We start from the raw sequence: 24,339 nt of genomic DNA on the forward strand, positions 1-24,339 counted from the left end.
CTGACTGTTTTACTAAATGTCCTTGGATTCATCGTGTAAAAACATCTTGTGCTCCAGTTCCAAGCAGCATTTGAGAGCCTCCTCTAACAGAATGAGGTAGGCTGCAGATTGGCATCCAACCTAAAAAGTGATTTTGATGCAAAAGCATACACAAATGCCTTTTTTGTTCATCCTCTGGTTGCTCTTCCTGCCAGTCAGAATGTGTCTCTAGAGTGACATAACAAAATGGATGCAGTTGTTCATGACTCTCATGTAATGTTTCACTTATTTTAAAAATAGAAGTAGATGGAGAAAGGATGTTGTGTATTGTGTTCTGCTTTGCTCATCATCACCAAAATCACATGGTTGTGTTTTCTGAGCCTAGTTTTCACTGTTGGCATCAATGTCTGAAGTGGTGATAGCACAGCTTGACTATTTAGTTCCTATAAACCTCACGGCAGGAGTGAAGAACTCCATGACTACAGAATTCACCTGTATCCATATTGGAGGACCTCTCTGTGGGAGGCAGGGTTTTAATTTTACTAACTGAGGGAATAGAATATTTTTTTCCTCACAAATTATGCTGAATTGTACTGTGATAGATGTTTCAGTTACATGAAGTAGCTACACCAAGGAATAGGTCATCTATACACAGAGTGTGTGGATTTACTCATTGTCAAAGAAACTCTGATGCATCAAAAAGACTTTTCTGTTACACTGGCCCAGTTTGGGGAACTAACACAGTTTTCAAACTGGTACTTGCATTGCTGAATTTTTTTAAGGTAATAGTGGCAGATTTTCATTATACAAATGATTGACAAGTCAAAGCCTTTGCTTCAGAAATAATGACCAAGCACTGGTCATTAGGATGCTGCAGCTGTAAGTGGTCAATCCCAGGTTCCTTGGGTTTTTGGCTTGTACCCGAGAAAACACAGGGATGTTAGATTGATCTTTTTTATTTCAAGTACAGACTCATAATGTTGTAGACCTGGTAAGCTTCACACAAAAGCAAGCACCACAGGCTAAGCCCTGTAAGGGTGCAGTTAACCAGTGTTCTGGGTGGTGTCTGAGGACAGGGTTTCTGAATTTTTTTTTTTTTAAACCTTGCAGAAATCATAGGCTCTGCAGCTGAGAGGCATTCTGTCCTGATGATGTTTGTCCTGGTCTGGATATGCCTTAGCTATGTGGTGCCTGAAATGAGATTCAAAAATCCATATTGTGGTATTTATAAATAGTTTGATTTTCAGTGGTCCCAAAAAACCACAGCTGCTGTCAGCAATTCAGTTAATTCAATACACTGTTTTGCATTTAGTGACAAAACGAATGAGCCAGAATGAACAGAGTTGGTTGTTTTAACACTACATCATTACATAGGCACCTCTGATGTGGAAATACACCAGTAGCAATTGCTCCCATCAGGTTGAGTTGTCTTTTGCATCATTTGACCCAGGTTTTCTGCCATTGTCAATCAGACATAGGGGAGGGCAGCAGTCATCTACTACAGATATACAGTTTTACTTAAAGACATTGAGAGGTCTTCTGAGATGGTATTGGTGCTGATTATTTCAATATCCCTTTGTCAGGTACTCATTACCTATCTATTTTACAACTCTTCAGAAGAGATGGAAAGGCAAGGAGTTATCTGTGTAGCCTCACCTGCTTCCCTCTTCTTCAATCCCCTGTACAGACAAAAGAGGGGAGCAACACGAAAGAAGAGGAGATTATGATGTGAAAAATTACCAGTTTCTTCCTGCTTCACCCATCCTACTGTCAGAAATAAATGTTGATATATCATGCACAATTTCTGGTGTACTCACAGAATTTGGAAGTGGGCATACAGAACTCAGCAGCCTGTGAAATCAGGAAATTCATAAATTTTCATGCAAGCAGGCAACCTGTGGCAGGGTGAGAACTTTCGTCTCTTTTTGTGAGAAATAGTTACAGCCCCTGTACTCTATTTGCAAATAAGAAGTCGGTATCATGCTTGTCCTGCAGGAAGTTAAGATGTGGAGACAGGGAGGCAGACCCCTTGCAGCAAATATTGCACTATCAGCTAAATACTCACACTATCCAGCTAGACCTCAGTGGTATAGTGCTTAATTCAAGGGTCGATAGATGCATGTGGCAGTGTGTACCTTAAGCCAGTATTTACTGTTATTGTCCTGGCATCCTCTGATGTAGGTCTAAATTGTGTTATCAGTGAAAAGTATTACAAATTGAAAAGGTTCTTGTACATGATGCACAGACTACAGTGCAGTATACTGACCAAGTGCTGCTTCATGGTAGTAGCCTTCATCTCCAACCAGGTTAAAGGTGACAAAAATTATATGCTTCTCCTATCTCCTCACAAAGCTAGAATCTGACAGTCTAGAATGGGAGTTACACATTTCAGCGTTACAGGACTTACTCGATAATTGGAATAAGAAGCGTTCACTGCTCATGGTCTCTGAACTTCCGTCAAAATTCTTTTCCGTGCTTACCTCAGTTGCAATGAGATAAAACTTGGAGTTCTCACAGTTACAGCCTAAATGTCATTAGCCATTTCTCTGCTAGTTACCTCAAGGTACTTTGCTGGATTTCTGCTTCAAAGTTTGGAAGGAGACTAGCAAAAGAGCACTTGAATAATTGGAGAGAGCCCCCAGAGCAGCTGCAGGGCCCTTGCACAAACCAGGAGAGACTGCTTGCTTTATTTCTCTTAAAGACCCTTAGGAGGAAGGGTTTAATGCTTGTGCAGGGCTAAACCTTCAAAGTCAGCAAATGTGAGTCTCATTTGCTAGAGGTTCCATGTCGAAGCGTCCTGTTCCCTGGGATAAAGGGAGCTCTGGGGCTGCATGACACTCCTAAGCAAGTGCAGATTTCTACCTCAATGAGCTGTTCTGCTGCCAGCATTCCCCGCATACCCATCCCAGGGAGGCCCTCCTCCGTAAACTCCACATGAAAGAGAGCAGACTAAAAGCCTTAGAAAGTGCATCCAGCTTTTTGTTTCCTTTGTCATCAATACAGTGTGTTCTGGTGTCTCCAAGACAACCATGTCTAAAAGGCTGACTGCATCTTTCACTGCTGCTCTATAGTGAGCTTGCGGAGATGGGCTGTGAGGGCCAACCTCTAGCCAGTTTTCACCCATGTGTTTTCTGGGTAGTGCCTAAGTACTTTATGTGCTTGCTTTGGTTTCAGTTTTATTGCAAGAATTAAGCTTTGGTTTATCAGATACTGGTTTTAAAGATAGTGTTTTGGGGTTGCCCCAGCTCATCTTCTGTTGAATAATTGTAACGAGCAGCTAGGATGTTCCCAGTAACGCCTGCAACAATGCTGGCTTTCTTTGCATTTTGGGTCCATTCTGCATCTGATAATAGATGCCTTCCTGCCACTGAATAGAGATGTACTGAGTCTTGTGTTCTGCCTGCTCTTTTGTTGCCATGTGTGTCGCCTTCTTGAATGATTACTGGTTTCAAATTTAAGTTGAGAGAGTCAAAATACTTAGTTCTATGATTTCTGTATAATTGTCAGTTTGCAGACTTGCAAACCTGCAGACTTGGCGGGGAGGGAGGTGAGTGGTCATTCATTGTATGTGTTCTCTGAGCAACAGCATCACAATCCTTTCCCAGTGTTCAGCTGCCCCAGATCTGTGGCCTCTATGTCCCCTTCTGTGTAATGTACTTCTCTGCCACTTGCTTAGAGAAAACTGGTTAATGAAATACGGTTCCATGAGGTCAGGGACTTTGGGAATTACCATTGTTCTGTTTCCTTACAGTTGTCTAGGAGAAGCTGGATCCAAGGCATGTTTCTTCCGGCTGAAGTGAAGAGTAGTTAAAGAGAATGTAATTGTTTGTGGTTTATAGCCTCCACAGTCAGGAGCACCACCCCATTCCTGCCATGGGCTTTGTCAAGGTAGTTAGCATGGGTATGTCTAAGAGTTAAGCAACTGTTACTATCCCTTTCCAGAATGTGTGAGACCCACATGCTTAGATAAAATAAAAAGAAATAAAATTCTCTCATAGCAAGTACCAGCCTGAGTAGTGGCAATTCTGTTTTCTTGGCAGCCTTAATATACTGTAAAAATATATATGAATAATGTACTGTACAAATATAGAGATAAATACCTAGGTAGATAACATTTATGTATGTTGGGAAATCTTTATATGAATGCATCATCTTTAATAGTGTTTGTTGTAGGCCATTAATTTACTTGTATGTCAGAATCCAGTGTCTTAGAGATAAAACTGATTTCTGCAAGCACTGTATTGGTATACTTGAAAATGATAAGCGAAGACTTGCCTGTAGACAGTAAGAAAGGACTGTGTGGATAATACAGTATTGGTGGAGGTGTAGTCTGCAATGGAATGAATGAGAGCAAGCTGTGGTGCCTGTGACCAGGGCCATATCTAATTTGGCAGAAGCATTCTCCCTTGCCTGCATGCAGTTGGTGAGACCAGTTATGTATTCCCTTAGCACTGTGCTTAGAAACATTTCCTCTGGTTTTTTACCAGGGTCTCAGCAGAGCAGTCAAATTAAGGGGCAAGAGGATATGCTAAAAAGGAGGAGGAGACTAGGACACTCTTTGTGCTTTGGCAGCCTTGATTCCCTCCCCTCCCCCCACACACCCTCTTGTCCCCTTTTTCTGTCATCAGAAATTTTAGGAAAAGCCACAAGAGCAAATCCTCCATTTGGTAGTAAAGATTCCAGACATCAGAAACTGTGTTGGAGCTCCTTTTCATTTCCCTAGGATGCAGTCTTGCAGTTCTCCTGCATACCAAACCCCTCAAATCAATACCAGTGTGTAGTACAGAGAGTTTTCTGGTATCTACTTGTTTCCCTTTAGCACTTGGCAAACACAGGGACTTTACTCTGGAAGAGCTGGTCTTTGGTTGTTGAGATTTTATTTATTTATTAAGTATCAATTTGAGATGCATGTTCAGGAAGGTTTTTTGTTCAACTTTCAAATGAAATCACAAGTGAAGACCTCATGCATTTTTCTGTAGCAGTCTGTTCATTTTTTCCTTTCTTGCCTCATTTAAAGCAAGAATAAATAATACTGACACGACTTTACTGCGTTCAGTCTTTGAGGTGGGGTTTTTTTTATTGTTTTGTTTTGGGGGGTTTTTTGCAAAACAGCATGAAATTACATTTTCAGTAGACACTACCCTAGAGTACAGAAGAGTGGAGTAAATAATACCTAGAAATTGGAGAGGGCGGGAGGACACATGAATTTTTAAGTATTTTTTTTGAGATTTAAATTTTATAGATTTGCAAGAACTTAAGTTTGATATGATTGATCTTACTAAATTAACGGGCTATGGCTGGTTGGTTCAGGCTTTTCAGGTCTTGCTTAAATTCAGTAGATTCATATTCATTAATAATGTGGCTGCCATCCTTTAGTTGTACAGTTGCACCATAAATCATTTGTTTCGTGTGTGTGTAATGTTTCCAGTAAATTGACTGATGTGGGCATCAAGTTATGTAATAATGAAGATCTTGAAACTATAATTAGTTTTCATCTACTGTGCTGTCAAAATAACCTGTAAGACAACACACTTTTCTCTACTGTTCTGAGTTGCGTTTAATAATCACAGTTTATAATCTGTTAAATTTTTAATCATTTCATGATTTAATCATTTTATAAAATCAGTGTTTCATGTTAAATGTTTTCATTTGAAAGGTGAATTGTTTCTCTGTAAATGGATCAGTATTAGCTCAAGTCACCTTCTTCTATGAATGTAATACGTTACAGTTGACTTCAGTTTTAGGAGTTTAGACAAAAATTTCACTTTTTCCTAGATAAAGGTTAGGAGGAAGGAAAACTGATTGTTCCAGGTTAGTACAAAATTATTCCCCATTGTCACCAGCTGTGTTATAATTCTTGTTTAACATGTGCTAGTGGTACAGCATAAACTACACAATGGCCCATAAATAAACTTTACAAATCCATGCTTCTATTTTTGTAATCGGTAATGACTGCTAGTGGGCTCTGTGACTTAACGTCTGCCTAGCTGTAAATAAAATTATTTCTCAGCCATATATTGCTTCCTTCAACTTGCCATGCACATCTTCAGCCTGAGAGACATTTTTCTCATGAGGAGTCTCTGTGGCATTGTGGTTTGCCATGAAGGCCAGAGCAGATTCTTGCTCCCATTGTAAACCTTTGCAGAAACAGCTTGCTAAATACTGAGTTTTGGAGGGATTTGTTTGCCGGCTTTCTGTTTGCTTTTGAACTGGCTTGCTTAGCACTCTTCCTGGCCACGTTATATAGAATAATTGGGGAGGGAGGAGAGAGAGAAAAAAATAAGTGTGCCACACATAGCATAGAACTTGGCAGACTTGATAAACAGACCTAGGACTGCCAATTTCCCTAGACACCAGTCAAGTACAAATGCTTTTGTAACTCTCACTGCCCAAGGCAAGCTGGAAAGAATTGCCACCCCTTGTAGTCAAAAGCCACTTGCAAAGTAAACAACATAGTCACTAAACAATTTGCTGCCCTTAATATTTTGCTGACTTCCGTGACCTCTTGTCCCGCCTGTATGGCACAGCTGTGCCTGCAGTGGTGTCGCTGGAAAACTCAGTATTTGGGTGGTGCTTGATGATGTATTCCTGAGCTCTGTGTTTGTGGGTCAGAGCACAAATTCCTCATCTGAGCCGAGACTGAGGTGGCTGCTCTTGCCTAGAAAGACAGAGGTTTGTGGTAATTGTAGGAGGAGCAGAAACTGCTTGTGTGTAGGCTCAGATGGTGCTTTCGCTGTGCAGTGTAAAACCGCCCAGCTCAGCTGTGGCACCAGTAGCAGTGGATCCTCCTCACATCCTACCTCTCCACCTCCATCTGCAGGGAAACTCCTCCTGTTTGACCAGGGAATGATGTTCCTTGGGGTTACCCAGTAAAGCAGCATTAGTAGGGGTGGGCATAGGCTCATTCCCTGCCTCCTTTACTGGACAGTTTTGTTTACTTTAGATCATGTTTTATAGTAGCTGCATTTAAAGCCCTTAAAAAGTTTGGGTGTTGTTTTTATTTGACTTTATTATCCATGGTAAGAAAAGGAAATAGTCAAACCATTACTATATGTGCATGATATTAGTGAGCAGATGAGAAATGCAGACTTGGCTATTGGCCCATAAATTTGGTAAAGTACCATATCAGGAAACCTAAATGCACCTTTTAAAAACTTGGTAAATTTAATTTTGGGAAAGGGTAATAATTTACAACACAGCATTAAGCAGTATCAAAACCATGTTTAGTTCTGATAAGCCAGTTCTCTGATTCAAAGTTAAATACATTTGTTGGCCAGGCCTTCTAAATGTGTTTCAGGCTCAGATGAAAAAAGTGAAGGACAAAGTCACTTTTTTTACAGTAATAAAAAAATTCTCAAATCTCAGCTTTTTGCAGCTGATGACCACAGTGAATAAAAGTATCAAATATTAGCAAATATTTAAAAAATAAAAAGTGCTACATGACTGAGAAGACATTCTAAGGAAAAGATGCATCCTTTCCACTTTCATCTAGAGAAATTAAATAGCTTTTTTGATCTTAAACATCTAGTTTTTCCTTCAAGTCAATGAGAATCACAAGCTCACCTGTGCTTTTGACCTGATGAGGCTACAAAGAAAGAATGCTTCTCTTTGACAAGCTACAAAAGAGAGGAAACATTGACACAAATCATACTCATTTATTTTTTTTCTAAATAAACAAAGATTTCTGTACATCGTTTAAGTGGTGACAGATTTTCAGGACTGTTTTGAGAGTAGTGTTGTGTTGCCTCATTCATTTTTTTAATTACTTCAGTATGACTTTCAAATATTTCTTTATTAGACTTTCATGCTGTTTTCTGATTCCTTTGTGGAAGTCTTCTGAACTTAGGCCTTGCCTGCTTTCTAAAATTAATTTAAGAATTATTTCTGATTATTTGTAAATACAGCGTAAATTGTGTTTGCTCTTCACCCATCATTAGATAACAGCATCTCTAGTTGGGATGGGCAGAATGCATTTGACAAAATAATGGAAAGAAGTGATGCATCCAGTGTTGTTATCCCCTAAAATACTGTGAGTTAAGCTTTCTCAGGTGAGGGAGATGCTTTTGCTTAAGATAGTGCTGTTTGTCTTGGCTCTGCCACCCTGTGTCAAGATTTTTTGAAGACCATTGGGTCTGCTACCTTCAGAGACTTTTATTTTCTTTCCATCTTTACCATTTGGGAGAATGATAGAATAAGCACCTATGTAGCAATTGTACTGCCCTGAAAAACATGGACACATTTTATGGCAAGCACCTCTTGCAGACATGGAGTTGAAAAATCTGAAGGCAGAGAATTGGGTTGTGTCATGTGTGAGAAAGCAGGCTAAGAAAAGACATGGTGGATTCAAGCAGTATTAAGGATATTAATTAATACCAAAACAAGTTAATATTGCAATACTTGGCAAAAGTGCAGAAATCTGTTGGATCTGGAGGTAAACTACTATAAAAACAGTTATGTAGTGGTACATGAGACAGTTGAAGGTGATTTCTAAACAGATTGAATGCACTTACTGATTTTTATCCTGGGGGCTTGTTGAGAGTAGCACAGATAAATCACAGTTCGGTGACTAAAATTTCAGATGTCTCAAGTTACTCTGTTACCTTGGTCCTCAGAGAAAAATTTGAATTGTGTATTGGAGACATCCAGCAATAAAGGAGTTAAGGAAAAACCATGTAGATTGGTTATACCATTTGTTTTGAAAATCTGTAAGTTTATGACTATAATGTACAAAATGCTGACAGATGCACATTAAAAGTGACATCTCTGCATTTATAAAACAAAAAAATCCATACTGTAGTGAACTTCATAAATTTTTTACTTATAATAAGGAACAACAGCCATGTTGTGTGCTTGTGAGCCAGAAGCCTTGTTAATTTTACCCAAATACCTTTCTCCATACCCAGGGTACCATATGTATTTCATTTGTGGGATCATGTGTATGTTCCTTGGTAATTTTTCTGGTTTATGACACTACTAAGCATGAATCTGTTAAGACTTTCACATGAATGTTATTATTTTATGACATCATAGTATGTTGCCTTTTGTAACATCCTTAATTTATGTACGTAGTGTCACAAGGATTATTGAAAAATGGACAGGACCTCAAAATGAAGTTCAATTTTCAACGGCTCTTTGCTTTCCTTTGGCAGCATATCAAAGCAAAGTAATAACATCTCAGTGCCAGTATTTTAAAATGTAGCTCAGATGTTTATTGTAAGGTCAGATCTGTTCAGTTTCACTTGCTGCTTGTTCCTGTTGAGGGAGAGGCTGCTTTTAGTTTGCAGAAATCCCTTTCTCATGGGAAGGTGAGCTTTAGATACCACAATTGGTATTTGAGCCGTGAGAGGCAAATCAAAATAAAATATCACTCATTTACTGTAGGCATTGCCTAACTTAATAAGAGTTGTTCTGGACTCCAAGTGCTCAGCTGACATGGCAGATCAAATTGATTATATTGCTTGCTAACCTGTCTGATTACCTCATCAAAGTGTTACACCAGCCATGTACGCTCTCCACTGGGCAGGAAGGTCTGCAGTACAGGGACTGTGAGCAACCTGTCCAAACAAAGCTGAAGAGGTCATGCTACATGTTCTGGATAGTGCCTTTTGGTCAACTACTGAGCCTGTGTTTGCAGGCTTGCAGGCTGTGTTCCTTGGGAGCCTCCTCCAGAGGGCAACTGAATTCCTCGCCTTTCCTATAAAATGGGGTAGGGTGCTGTGAATATGAATCTATCTTACAGTTACAATGTGCACATCTTAATACAAAGTACAAAGTAGTAGAGAATACCTGCACTGAAATTACTTGAAATTAATAGGAAGTATTTAGCTTTGGGGGCTTTTTTTATTATTATTTTCAGGGCATGCATGTATGAGGGGACAGTTTGTTTTGTAGCTTTTTAGTGTTGGATTAGTTTGCATTTTTTGGGGTGAGTTTTTGTTTTGGTGGGTTTTTTCTTGCTTTGTTTGGTGTAGTTTTCTTTGTTTGTTGTTTTTTTATTAAACTTCCTAGAACACAGCCCTAAACCCTAGTGAAATAGATCCTAAACATCACTGCAGAGACTCCAGTCCTTGCCTATGGATGCAGACTGGCCACATCTGCATGCAGTGAGTTCCCTCAGACAGAGGTGAGAGCAGAGAGCAGTGAGCAGTTTTTATCTGCTACTGACGAATGTCAGACTCCCAACATCTGATGACAGGTTGCTGTTTCATCCTCTGCATTTTTGTTTCAACAGACACTCAGAATGCTGTTTCACTGAATGACTTTGTCTTCTCTCTGTTGGTGACACTATTGCATTTATGGACCAAAAGCATTTTCAGATGCGTACAAAGACACATCTAGAGTATAGTATTAGAGAGGAGCTGTGCATCATGCACCAAGAAAGGAAAGAATTTTGCCATGAGTAACTTCAACAGTCTTTTAGATAGTTCATGAATCTGCTTATATTAGCCATCAAAGTACAGCATTTCAGTGATCTTCGCAGAAGATGTTCATGGTAATGCTTATCCTAAGGAAAAATACCTCTGGATGAGCAGTCATTACTGTCGGACACACTGGATAGTATTTTCTGAAGTATATAGCAAGTGTAGCATGGCTTGCTTTATTCCCTTTGCAAACTGGCATTGTTTTTGGGAAGAGGAAGTGAAAGGAGATGTTTGTTCTTGTGTGTGAATGCCACAGGTGTCTTTTTGAGGAATTCAAACATCTGAGGAAAATTGAGAGGAATACAGATGGCAGTTGAAATAGCCATTGAAATGTTAAAATGCTTATTACAATGGAGCTTTTCCACTCAGATTCCTTTTGGAAATGAATATTTAGTATTCTGGTAAGCAAAGCAAGGAGTGCCTTTCTGTTGGAATAATACAGTACTTGGGTTTCTAAAGGAAAATGTAGTTTCATTTTTGTGATGCATTGATTCTGCAAGTTACCACTGAGTGTTTCCATTGTTCAGGTATTTGAATCATGTTTGATTTATCTAAATGTTAGAAGTTACTACAGTTTCTGTCTTGTACCTACGACTCCTAGTCAAGGATCAGTCCCGTTATACTGATTGCTGTAGAAATAATCCCCAGACACTTGGGATGCAGTCTGGGCATTTGGAGGGTGTTGCTGTGTAATCTTTACTAAGAAACTTAGAATGTTGTGACTAATAATTGAAAAATCAAGACTGCATAGAGTGCAATAGCTCAGTGCTTCTCAGCAAAGTAGTCTTGACTCAGACAGTAATAGGTTAATTGCCACATCCAGAAATGAATCCTAATGATTCCCTCTAGGAGCCATTATCACATGTGGGGTTTTCATTGAGATATTTATAACTGTAATCTTTGGTCTCAAAGCTCATGTAACTGTTCAATCCAGCGAAGGGGTTCAGAAAGGTAATACCCTGCTCTCATCCTTAGGCTTTGCTAAAAGTAGAATTTTCAGTTCTAGTTCAATCAGTCAAGCCCCTGCTATTTTCAGGCATTATTCCAATCTAACACAATTTGAATGTCAAATGTCTCGTGTTTTGTGCTCACAAGGCCACCAGGAAAGTCTAGACATAAAAAAAAAAAAGCTGCATTTATCATAGGAAGAGTATCTTCAAATATACCAGAAGATCTGTTCTTTTTCTTCTCTGTTCTTCTGTGACTAGACTGAATCACGATTGTAAAACAAGAGTCTGTTCAGCCAGGTCTGTCTCTTCTGTTTCCACCTGGAATAAATGGCATAAATTTGCACAGCATTGCTCTGGCATAGAATCCTGTAGTATGTCTTAATTTTGCAGTGGCTGTACTGAAAGTTCCCTCTTGAATGAAGTCTGTCTCTATTTCTCTCATTTGTCTGCAAATTGTATCCAAGGGCTTATTTTCTTCTTCCTCTTCCTATATTAATCCTGGTACCATGTTGTGCTGCTGTCACGCTTGTCTGCATTTTGCGAAGAAAACGTTTTTTTTTTTATCAGTGTTTTTTTCCTGGTGTAACGCCTCTTTTATTTCTGTCAATTCTATTACTGTCAATATGAACTTAAGGGGATTATTTGAGCCTCGTAATTTTGTAATCCCTAGACAAGATATTCAAAGAACGGTAAACGTTCTTGAAGGAAAGTAGTGTCACTTAAATTTTGACTTACACTGTGTCAGCTGTACACAAGTAACCTCATGTTGGTCATTTTAATGAGTTTGTGCTCTATGGTGCAGTCAAACATGAAGCAACAGTACTACTTCTGCTTGCAGCCAGTGTTTGTCTAATTTACCTAGTCAAGTAGGCCTTACATGAAATAAAATAGTAGTTTGAAAAGACTCAAGTCTGAGGTCCCAACTCTGTAGTGTAGATACAAAAAGACCAAGTTTCTCTTCCTCTTTTGTTTTTCCTTTCCTACTGTTGATACTTGGTGATCTAGCACGGATGGGCGGTTTTCATCTTGTTGAGAATATGGTTTAGGTAGTCAACCAAGAATATAAAAATAATTAATAATGATTTGTGAGTGTTCACTGAGTGCCATTCACTAGAAAGTATTCCAGCACTGTATTTTTTTTTTTTTCTGATCATTGTACTTATTTTAGCTCATGAGGAAAAATACGTAATATATACACTAATTACTCTTGGCTCCCATGTGTGGACTGATGACAACATTAAGGTTTCCCTGTGATGTTGCAGTGTTCTAGGTGAGCTTCCATGGTGAGCAGTGTCAAGTATATTTCCTATATATTTCTAATTCAATCTAATTCTAGTACTAGTGATTCTTCATTTATTTTTAAGGTATATGCACACGTATATTGGATTGAGGGGGAATGTGAGGCATATTGAGAGAGATGCTGTAACAGGCTTCTATGAACTACCCAAATAATAATCTTCAAATATGTGAAATCAGGCATTTTCCTGATAGTTCTCTTGATATTTCCCCCTCTTTAATGATAATCAGTTAATTAGCTTGTCACCCTTGCTGTTTTAAATGTTCAAAGCAATACACAGAGGGAGTGAATACCCATTTTGGGGTTACTTTCACTCACAGGTACTCCCTCATAATGGGATAGACATCCAACTTTTTGAGTCCTCTGCTTTGTTATGGGGAGCACTACTGTGGCCTAGCTGTGAAATACTCTGTACTAGCCTGCACCAGTCACCAAGAGCTTTTTCTGATTTTTAAGGTCAGATATCTCTGTTTAAGAATAATAATGATGAAAACCTGAGGTCTGACTAGATACTATTAAGCTGCCATGCCAACTAATTTTCTGCCTGAGGCCTACTGGACATGATCCAGTGATAGTATAATCTGTGGGATTTATGATTTTTATTGCTATCTAACCACATCAGTGTAAATACTGCTGGGCTGTCTCTGCTGTCTCTTTCACCCCCTTTGGCAACTGGCAGGTTTCTTGCCCTTGTTTAATATAAAAGTACACTGTCCAAGCAGGGTACTTTTTCGCTGTTGTCCATTTGCTAAGGAAATGAGCATCCCTGTGTAACAGGGTTGTTCTGGTTTGAGATCAGCTGTGCCTGCTCTTTGCTGTGGGGGTGCTGGTGCAGTTGTGTCCATATCCAGCTCCATTGGCTGGAAGGTTCTCCAGGTTCCCCCCAGAGGATAACAGTGTTCATCTTTTAGGAAATAAGTGGCACACAGAGCTGCCACAGTAACTAGAGTATGACTAAGGACCTTTTAAAAGTCATGAAGAATAGCTGCAGCTTTGGAAAATTAGACCGTAGCATGCCCAGAGGAATGACATGTGGGAGAGTGACAAAAGCCACCAGTGTTGGGCAGACCAGACAGAGGAAGGAAGGAAGCAGATGAAAATCTGTACTGGTGCTTGAGGAAGGTCACTGCATTCAAATGTGTGCTGGTTTGTGAAGCTGAAAGGCAAGTTTAGGGAGAGCTGTCCCCTTCCCCTTGAAGCATCCATAGCCACATGGGAGGGACTGCAAAATGTGATCTCAAGAAACAGGTGGTATGCTGGGGTATGCAGCAGAATACAAAACATTAAATGTTCCTGCATTTTTCAAGACTTTTTTTTTAATGGGAGGCAGGGTTGTTGAGAGGATCACTGCCATTTTGTCAGTGTTGGGAATTTTTGTTTGATGCGATGCAATGCAAATACAACACTCAGTTCTGCCTGAGCAATCCTGTAATTTAATGAGAAAAATCCCTAATTTTATTTTATTGTATTTCTTTTTATGGTAAGAAGCGACACACTGCCTGAAAGTGATATATGCTTCTCTCCTATGTTCTGTTGTTGTTCCTGAACCCCTTTTAGTGTGCAGGCTTAAGCCACTGTTTAAAGCTGCTGACCAGTTGAATCTGTAAAACAGATCATCAGCTCATTTGAAAGCATGCACCCATTTGATATTTCAGCAAGTTCTGGCTTTTTACAGAAACTCTAGGAGTGTGGATATTTATTTATTTAGTTAATTTGTTTATTTTTGTAAAGACAGCCCTCCAGTGATCTTTCTGCCTAGATGTGCTCAAAGCCTAAGCTGCAGCCTGAAATTAGCAATGCTTTGACACCTCAGCACCTCTGTCAGGAGAACAGTTGAAAGAGGGGACAGGAAAAATGGGAGCATCAGGGAATAAAGTAAGTTTAAAGAAACTAGAAAACAGAACACCTGGAGAGGCAGGGAGAAGGAACAATAAAGACAGAGAGAAGAGCAAGGAAAAAATCTTGAAACCTGAAGCCTAAAAGGACTTCAGGCCAAGAACAGTGAGCAAAGAGAACATATAAAAGCATCTATTCTCTGTTCTCACTTTCCTTATTGCTCGTGAGGGAAAAGAAAAAAAAAAAAAGAAGAGTAACTTTTTTGGCATTTTCTAAAGATAGACTAAAAGGCAAAGCTGCTTACCTAGTTTTTACTAGATGCTTAAGTCATTACTGTAGCACAAAAACTGCCCTTTAATTGCTGCACTGTAATTGTAGGTATTTATTTCTTACACTGCTTAAGGTCACATAAAAATGAATAGAGGTAAAAATAGGTTTGTGTTAAGTGCCTCAGTTTTGCAACTGTTTTCTGCTAGCTATCTGCAGAGACAGTACTTTTCCTTTAGTCTCCTGGTTTGACTGTTCAGTAGATACATTTTTTAATTACCAAATTGGATTTTAGCAGGTGTAGTCAGTTGATGCATTATGGGTATAAGAGATTAGTGTTTAATCCTTCTTTTTATTACTGTGTGGAATGGTATACTTGGGAAAGTATTAAAGGTGCATTGCATACTCCAGAGTACAGAAATGACATTTATTACTGAGTTTTCTTTCAGCTAGCATCATTTAGGAAAAAAGCTGGTGCAGAACTCTGCAGGGGCTTATAGCTCATCTATAGTGAAACTGCCTCAAACAATACAGAGTGGAGGAAAATGGAAAGAAACCTTTTTGTGTTTTAAAACAAAAGCAGTTGTCGAAATATAAGTACTTTCCCTCTTGAAGATGATTATTCTCTTTTTGTACATTTTATTTTTTTTTAAATAAAGACAAAAGGGGTGTGAAAGCACAGATCTTTGTGCCAGTGAGTGGTAGAGGCAAGGACTGAAAAGGGTCAGTGAATCAGATATAATTTGGACTCTGTTTGAGATACCAGTCCTGTGTTTTGCTGATGGCTGGTATTCCCGTACTGAAAAGCTGCAGAGGCATTTCTATCGAATAGAAAGAACATTATCCCCATTTTCATTCTGGCATGCCTGTTACGACTTTGTTCTGTAAACAAAAAGGATTATGGGAACTGGAAACTAGATGGCATTTTATTAAAGAACTGTGTGAGTCTTTCCCTGTGAATGCAAGAATTAGGCAGTCTGGTGATAGCTACCTGTGAAAGAAAATACTTTAAAAATAGACCTTAATCATTCCTGTAACGTAGGAAGCAGCTTTAATATTTCCGAATTGTACCCTGCAACAAAATACTTCAAAAGAAAAAAATGTCACAGTAATTGTACAAATTAAGAATGAAAAAAATTATGTTGCAGAAATAGGGAGAAGGGAGGTTCATGTCCGGTGTCCTTCTGTCATGTAGACTGCCAGATTGCTTTGAAAGTGTGTTATTTTAGGAAATGTACATATTTATCTATCTAGGAGTAGCAGTCTCGGGGGTGGGGCAGGAGAGAGAATTACATTGAATCATAGTTGTAGTAACCAGTACAAATTATTTTTACCAGCATAATGTACAACTTTCATAAAAACTTAGCACTTCTGTGCAGTAGACTACTTATTTAACATCCTAATTCCCCAGAGTAAAGTTGTATATTAGTACTAGATTTTACCTAATGCTTGCTGCAGATCACTCGAACTGCTTTCAATTAATGAAAAACGTGTACAGTATGAATTAAGCCTTACTCTTGCAACTCACTTTCCCTTTTAATTATTGTTTTCCTAACTGAATAGACAATTAAGCAAACAGTTGAGCATGGAAATGTGGGAGGTTAAGCTGCTATTAGTCAGATCATGAAACACCTAAAGTTGGTAAATAGCTTGAATACGTCCTCGGTTTTACCTCAGTTGAAACCTTCTGATGTGACACTTGTTCGCTACTTGAGAGCCTCATAACCAGGCTTACCCGTGGAAGCAGGTTGTAAAGATGGTGAAGACAAGTGCAAATGGGAATTAGAAGCAAATGGCCGTATTTGGCCCTTAGTAAGTGGCAAAACTCCAGTTGGGCTTGCGTGACCTGCTGAAGCAGCCCTCTACTCGGAGTGGGCTGGGGTGGCAGAACACAGTGCTCAGCACAAGGCACAGGTTTTTTTTCAAAAGCAATTATTGAATTAGCAGGCTTTGGTAAGTAGCTGTCTTTTGACAGCCAGCTTTCTTTCCAAGTGTCACAGGTTGGTTACTCCAACAAGGCTCAGAATTAGTAGCACTTTGAGATTTTTGGATGGTCTGGAGTATGGGATAAACTACAGGTTTATAAATGTATTTACATTTATAAATGTAAAAGCAGAGAAGAAAAAGGGATTAGAAAAAAGACCAGAAGAACCTTTTAGAAATAATGCTGGTGTATGGAAATATCTCTAAAGGATATAAAGACAAATTGAATTACAATACAGGTAGGGAAATGCCATTGCCTAAAATAACCTGATTATATTTCATATTTATTTTGACTCAGTAATTTCCGTAGCTAATTTTCTCCGTTTACAGGTGCAAACAGTATTTTTCTGGCTGGTGTGGACAACCCACGTATCAGAAAATCAAATATTAAATAATATTTAATAATACTTAAAGCTGGTTTCAGGAAGTTCTAAAATCAGACCAAATTTAAAGGCACTGATGGGAAAGGCAATTTAGGATGTACTTTAGTTATTTGTGATTATAACAGTTCACCAGGATGTCAAAAACCCCGTTCTTTTCAAGGTCATCTATAATTATAGTAAAGGATGTCTCATGGGCATTACACATGCCACTCCAACAAGCGATGAACTGAAATATGAGCTTGTGCACCATGTCAGTAGGACTAACAGATCATCTTACAGATACAGAAGTAACCAGTATGAATAAATTACTAATTTATAAAGTGGTGGGGGGGCGGGGGGAGCAAGCATTATATGTTGTTTCTTGTGTAGTTTTCTCCTGCTTCTCTCTCTGAGAAGTAAAGACTTGTTAAATACAGTGTTCTTGGAGAGTGTTCAGATATTAAGTATGCAGATAGCTAGACAGTTCAAGCAGAGTGTTTCCATATAGTTTCTCATTCTGTCAAAGGTAAAAGTGGTATCTAGTAGGTAGTTGTACCTAAGAAACTTTCGTATTCTATTTATTTTGTCTGTTGCAAAACAATGCCAAGTGGATTAAATAGCCATAGGTTTTCTGTTTTATGATGCACACTCTTAACTGTGTTGCTGAAGTATATGTGTTGTTAGCACTTGGCATTTGTTGCAATTTCCATAATGTCTGCTAAGTGAGCCTTTGCCTTGAGGTTGATGCTTAGGCATTGAGAAGAGCATTTGAGAGGAGTAGCATTCCAGCAAATTTACTGAAGGAAACACGCTAGTTTGCTTGTATGCATGTGGGTGTTATCTAGAAGTGACTTGAATATTTTCCAAGTGCAAAAAATACAGATGGTAGACTCAGTCTCACGATCAAAACGAGTAATGAAAATTCTGTATGAATATTCTGTATTGCACATGAATATAGTACGTTCATTAAAAATTGATGTAAATAATATAGCCCTGTCATAGGTTAGCAAGCCCATTGTATCATTTTTTACTCAGTCCTTGTTTGGATCAAATAATTTTGATATTATTTGCCTAAGACAAAACGAGCAGAAGCAGGTTGCCAAAGAGTGCAAACCAACATGAGTAGCTGAAAAAAGTGTTTTATTGTCTGAGAAATGGTTCTAGGTAATTGAAGATTACTAGTAAGGTACATGAGGTTGGACATGTATTTTAGAGATAGTATGAATCATTCATCTCATTAGACCTGAGCATTGAGTGGTGGTGATCTCTAGTGCAGTTTAAATGAATTTGCATGTCTATTTCTTAACGTTTTGTACACTACATGTGTATGCATATGTTGTAATTACTTCCATGAGAAAGTGTTAAGCTGAAAGCATCCTTTGCTACCATGGAGCTGTAGATTTTCATTTTACAGTGTTGTAGTCTCAGAGGTCCTCTTTTATTCTTTATTTAATAGAATATACTTGCATTGGTTTTAGGAGAAGAAAAGACTCAAATTAGGGTATTAATGGTCTTCTGTCTTAGGGTGTAATATTTAATAGTAATCATGTGCTAGTACAAAGTACAATTTTTCTTCTGTTTAAAGACTCTACTTTTGTAAATCCTTGTGCACAGCCTTGTTTTGAGCCTGTGAACTAAGTGCATTTACTCCCATGTTGCATATTAATACTTTGATAGAACCAAAGGTATTCTCTTTAAAACTGAAACAGTTATATTTGAGTTTGACTGACTACTTCCCAGGGCTTTCAAATAATACACTTCTGAAAAGCAGATACTTTCAGAAGATGCACAGGAAACTCAGAAATACTTAAAAATCCATGCGTTATTTTTACAGATTATGATACTGTTATCCAGTCATTTATGCAGAGTGTTATTAAAAAGCAGTAAAATCAGATACTTGATTACTCTTTCTATTGCATATAAAGTGACTAAGATTCTGCAGAGAGGTTATATCTAGTTAACCTTTTTTTTAAGTGGGAAAAAAGTCTGTGATTGATCTGTCAGCATAAAGTGACTTGGGGAAAGCATGCCTCCCTTTCCTGTGGTTTTTAGAAAAGAACATGGTTGCATAAGCAGTCATTATTCACAGTAAAAAAAATATTTCCTGTAGCATTTTTGCAAATAAAAAATCTTTGCCTAAAAACCTGCTGTCAGAAATCACTCTGTTCATACTAGTTGAACACTGAAAAATGAAGCAAAGTGATCTAAATTGAATTTACAGGACTGATAACCATGTGTTTGGGGGGAGAGTAGCTCCTGCACAACCTGTACTCTGTCAAGGTAATTTAATTATAGTTGGTTATACTTGACTATAATTCGTTAATGTGTGCTCCTTGCAAAGGGAGAATAATTCTCACATTGACAATTTTATATGTTTTTACCAGGATACTGTCATAGGAAGGGATTTTCATTGAATTTCATAATACACGGTTGCCTGGAGGAAGAATATCAATGAAGTGGCTAGCAAGGTGGTTTTTTTTTTTTGCTTTATTTTTGTGCTGCTGGAGTCTCTATGTAAGGAGATGGGGGGAAAGAAGTCTTCTTTATGAATTTGAATATCTAAAATATGAATGTATACTGTTACTGTGCAATAGTTAGGAAATACTTTTTTATAAAATATTATTGTGATATCTTAGTCTTTTGGAGCATAATGACAAATACTCATTTTAGCTTTCACCTTTTTGAAAAACAGTAATGATCAAAGTTTAGATTAATCTTCATTCTCTTTCCCACTCTTGTACTTTACAGAAGTAAGTCTGAGAAGAGCCAGAGGTGGAGCTGGCTTTGCTCTTTGTTCTTTTGGTCAAGACACTCTTTTGAAAAGCAGACTTTGAGAGCAGTTGGAGTTGAGATGAGAGATTAGCAGAGACACAGAGCTATGGGTTACGTTTCTGGTGGCTTTTTGGGTTTTGACTTATGTGAACTGTTTCTGAGAGTTTTGTTTGTGAACAATGATGGCATTTCAAGGATGCCCATCTTCCTCCATGCTTGAAGTCTGGGTGGTCTGTGCCTCTGTAACCAGGTACAAGTAGCACTGTTTAATAGTCCAGTCATTTAGTTCTTATATCATTAAATGTAGTGACCTTTGAGTAAGCTCGTCTTAGACATCTTTTTATTTTTGTGCTGGGCAATACAGTCTGCCCAGCTCTGAAGGTGGGCCAATCAGAATTACAGAATTAGAACTGTGGTAATAGTTTCTACATACTGGAAGTTTTATATTCTTGGCGTAGAATAATACATTTTATCAGCCGGCCATTGCATTTCAACATAATGTTGCAGTGAGCTGACTGGAGCTGCAAGGCCCATATTGAAAAAAGTGGGAGGTCAATGGGATGGTTAACATATGGGATCTGGACCTTCTGTCTGTCAGTTTTCTCCTCCCATGTGAACAGCAAACCAGAGGATCTGTCACCTTCTCCATATTCTACAGACCTGTGGCGTGTAGATTATAGGAAAGGAAGTCATTGTACCTGATAAAGCAGGTAGGATGGACTTGAGCAATAGGAATTGCTTAAGTACATGAAGACTTACGTAAGAGACTGAGTATTTATTAGAATTTTAGAAAAGCACTCTCTCTGCTTATGAGGAAGACCAGAGTCAGCCTCCTCAAGGTGGGTCACAGGAGCAGCCCTGATGGTGAAGCTTCAGCCTTCTACCCAGGCAGATTTGTTCTTCCAGGGCGCAGTGTTTTGTGGACATGCCATGCTCTTCTTCCCAAGGGAGGCTGGCCTTTCACAGGAAAAGACCTTTGAACTCTGGGATCTGCCTGGAAAGAGCAGTATCCCCGCCCAGTCCAGCAAGATTAAAATTAAGAAGGTTGATGCTATATCATTTATTTAGAGTAGTGCTGTGCTTTGTCTCATTTTTGTATCTGATGGACCCTTTTAAATTACAGTCTTTCCTGTCAGGAGAAGGCAAATGGGGACTTCTGGATAACTGAGATAACTGAAAGGGTGCGATAAGGAAAGAAATTAGTCTGTCGTCAGAACATCAGCTTGGTCCTTGAAGTTCAAATACAAAAAAGTATGATTCTTCTTCCCAGTACCTTCCTGGAAACAGTGCACTGCAGAAGAAAGCATACGATGCGTGACATTTCGTACTGATGTTTCTTGAGAAGGACCTTTAGGTTTTGAAGCTAAATAGTTTGTGCATGGTTTAGCACAATATAAAAAGTCCAATAACTGAAATGAAGCTTAAGGCCTCATTTCATCTTCATCTTCACTATGTGGATTTCAGCACCACCTTTGTAATGTTATTTTGCACTTCTATTGCCCATACAATCAAAATATTTCATAATGCTTTGGAAACATTAAAGAGCGATCATTGCTTATAAAAGCACACTTTCAATTTTTTACTTTTTTATTATTTGCAGTAACCCAGAAGGTAAGTGGTGGTGAAAACAATTGGTAGAGAAGGCAGTAACCTGTTACCAGTTCTGTTTTGTTCACATCACATCATTATCTGTACGATCGGTTTTACTGACTTCTTGTTCCAGTGTGTATCTTTCAGACATGACAAAAGGAAGGAGGGAGGGAATTAAACAAGAACAGGTAATTCCTAAGTAGATAAAGGGATGTGTGTGGTACATAATGTAGCTTAAAAAAAAACAAACCAACAAAAAACCCCCAATCAAACAAGCACAAAAACCCAAACCAAAATAAAAACTCAAGCCCTTTAACTTAGGTGTTCTCTGTGAGGTACTTAACTGCCTCCTCCATCTTGTCAGTGAGGTACGAAGAAACTCCCAGAGCTCATAAGTAATCTTCCTGAGATGACACAGCTGAATCACAGGCTGATGTGGGCACAGAATTTAATACTTTTAACGTATTTCTGAGTTTCTGCCTTATCCCCACTGGCAGAGAAGGTGCTGTAAGCACAGTTATGTTTGCAGTTGTGGTTGCAGTGTAATTAAATTTTTTGAGTGTTTTTAATGAATCGGCTTGACTGGATCTTTTCGAGGCTTGAGGTGCAACTTCCCGCAGCCATTGACTGGCAACCAACTGAAATGTAGCATAGGACATGGAAGGAGATGGTTTGCTTGCTGGTGGTGTGGTGAATTTGTAGGAGGGAGGCTGCTCCTGTCTAGGGTTAAAATCTCTGTCTAGCAGTCCACAGAGTGTCATTGTTACACAGTGTGGACTGACCCCTGAAGTACAACTCTTAACTCATAATTGCGTGTGATAATAGCAGCAGCAAGTTAAGTATCTCTGCTTTTGAGTTTGTTCTTAGTGCATTTTATGTCGCAGTGAATTCAAGTAGGCCGCTTTTCCAATTTTTTTTGTTTGTCATTTTACATCTGTTTTACAGTGAGGTTTCGAAGCTGTGATGGAAACAAAAAAATACACTTTGGGAGCAGTGAGCCAGAAGATTTCAGAGTAGGTGAAGATGGTGTGGTCTATGCAGAGCGTAGCTTTCAGCTTTCAGCAGAGCCCACAGAGTTTGTTGTGTCTGCTCAAGACAAGGAAACCCAGCAAGAATGGCAAATGAGAGTGAAGCTAACCCCTGAGCCAGCCTTCACAGGGGCTTCAGAAAAGGTAAAACAACAGCTAAATGCACTCTGTATAAATGTATATCCACAAAGAGGCCTAAAAATAGGGGTTTAATTTTGCCTGTCATGCACCTCTCCATGAACCAGCTTATTAATGGACACCTAGTGCATGCAAAGCTGGAGCTTTAGAAGGAACTTCTGTAGTCTTTTATTCTGTAGTTCTGCTAAGGTATGGAAAGACATGCCTGTTTAACTATATGGGATTCTTTATGTTTGAGCTTTTTGTTTGTATAGCTTGAGATTTATACCTGAATTTAAGTCTCACGCAGCCATTTCTTTATTTTAAGTTGCTTGAAAGTATTACAGTGTTTATTCAAGCAGTTAAATATAACCGCAAAAAAACCCAAATCTGTGATAGAATGCATAAGTCACATTTATTAGATGGGAGCTGTAGATTTACAGCAGTAAGTAGGAAAGCACTTCTGGCAGGGAATATTGGCTTTGTCTTGTCCCGTCATAATCAAATTGGAGATTGTAAATTATTCATGATTCCAGCACTACTTGGTAAGGAAGATAGTCTCCCTCTGCTGGAAGCTGCCATAGGATAAACCATGTACTGTAACAAAAATCAGACACAGCAATATGCAATTAGCAATGTATTTACTTCAGAAAAGCATATTAGGTTGTCTACCTTTTTCTGTTATAGTACCTGTTGCCTGCTGTTTATTGCCTTCTTCTTAGTGAAGGAGAAGTGCCTAGTTTACAGATAAAGAACAAAATTTATTCATAGATTAACATACCTGTAATAGGTGCACATTAAAGATTTAAGCATAATGTCAAAATAGGTAATGTGGTTATGCAAGACGTTTTTCCTGAGAACACACTGGAGACCACTGCTGTGTAATCCTCGGGTTTTTGTTTGCTTACTTGGTGATTGTGTTAAATCTGCTAAGGCATGTTTTAAACAATGGAAATACTGTCATTTTGTTCATGGAAGTGTAGTAAAAGAGCAGATGCTTAGATGTGCCGGAGCATGCCCTGTTTATTCCAAAGACACTGCAGAGTAGTAGAATCTCGGCCTTCAGCTGGGCATCTGTTCATACTCTGTGACATAGTTGATTAGATTTTAAAAAAATTCTTCTTCTAAAAGAGTTGGAAAATGTTTTTGTTGCCCTGTTTCCAACCTTAAAAACAAGCTAGCTGTGTGTGCTGTCATCCAAAGGATGAAATGACTGCAGATATAGAAGGGAATAGGAAGGGAATGTTGACACCCAGCAGAGATTAATGCCCAGTGTGTAAAGTGGGTCATCTACTGCATCCATCATGGCTGACATAGGTTTAAAATAATTACAGCATTAATTCTATGGGATTTAATAGGGTCATAAATATTTGAGACATTCCTTACCAGTATGTATTAAACTTCTCTTGGAACTCAAATTACATTATAGCACACCCAGATCTAAATTTAGTGTACAGTAGCACATTACCTGGACTGGAGCTCTGGCTAATGAGAAATACATAAAGGCATATACTATTAAATTCTGAAAAATATTAACTACTTCTCAGAAAGTGCAGAACAGTTTACACAGTAGTGCCATGTTATAAATGGTTTATAATTCCCTTTCTCATCCTAGTTAAGTAAGGTAAAAAAGGGTTCTTACAATTTTGCAGTGCAGTTGTAAATGATACTGGTTATTTTCAAGCTGCACTGGGAATGGAAATAAAACAGTTCGATGAACACAGAGGAAAGACAGCC

General features: G+C 38.6%; 1 protein-coding gene across 1 annotated transcript in view; it reads left to right on the forward strand.

Moving 5' to 3' along the window:
• Positions 1-24,339, forward strand: part of CDH2 (cadherin 2) — a 115,033-nt gene that overhangs the window by 53,401 nt on the left and 37,293 nt on the right. Inside the window, exon 3 of the mRNA XM_017738223.1 lies at positions 22,403-22,629. Coding sequence (XP_017593712.1) covers positions 22,403-22,629 — 227 coding nt within the window. The remainder of the gene's footprint in view (positions 1-22,402; positions 22,630-24,339) is intronic.

The sequence above is a fragment of the Corvus brachyrhynchos genome, unplaced genomic scaffold, assembly GCF_000691975.1.
Source record: "Corvus brachyrhynchos isolate BGI_N302 unplaced genomic scaffold, ASM69197v1 scaffold106, whole genome shotgun sequence".
Classification (NCBI taxonomy): domain Eukaryota; kingdom Metazoa; phylum Chordata; class Aves; order Passeriformes; family Corvidae; genus Corvus; species Corvus brachyrhynchos.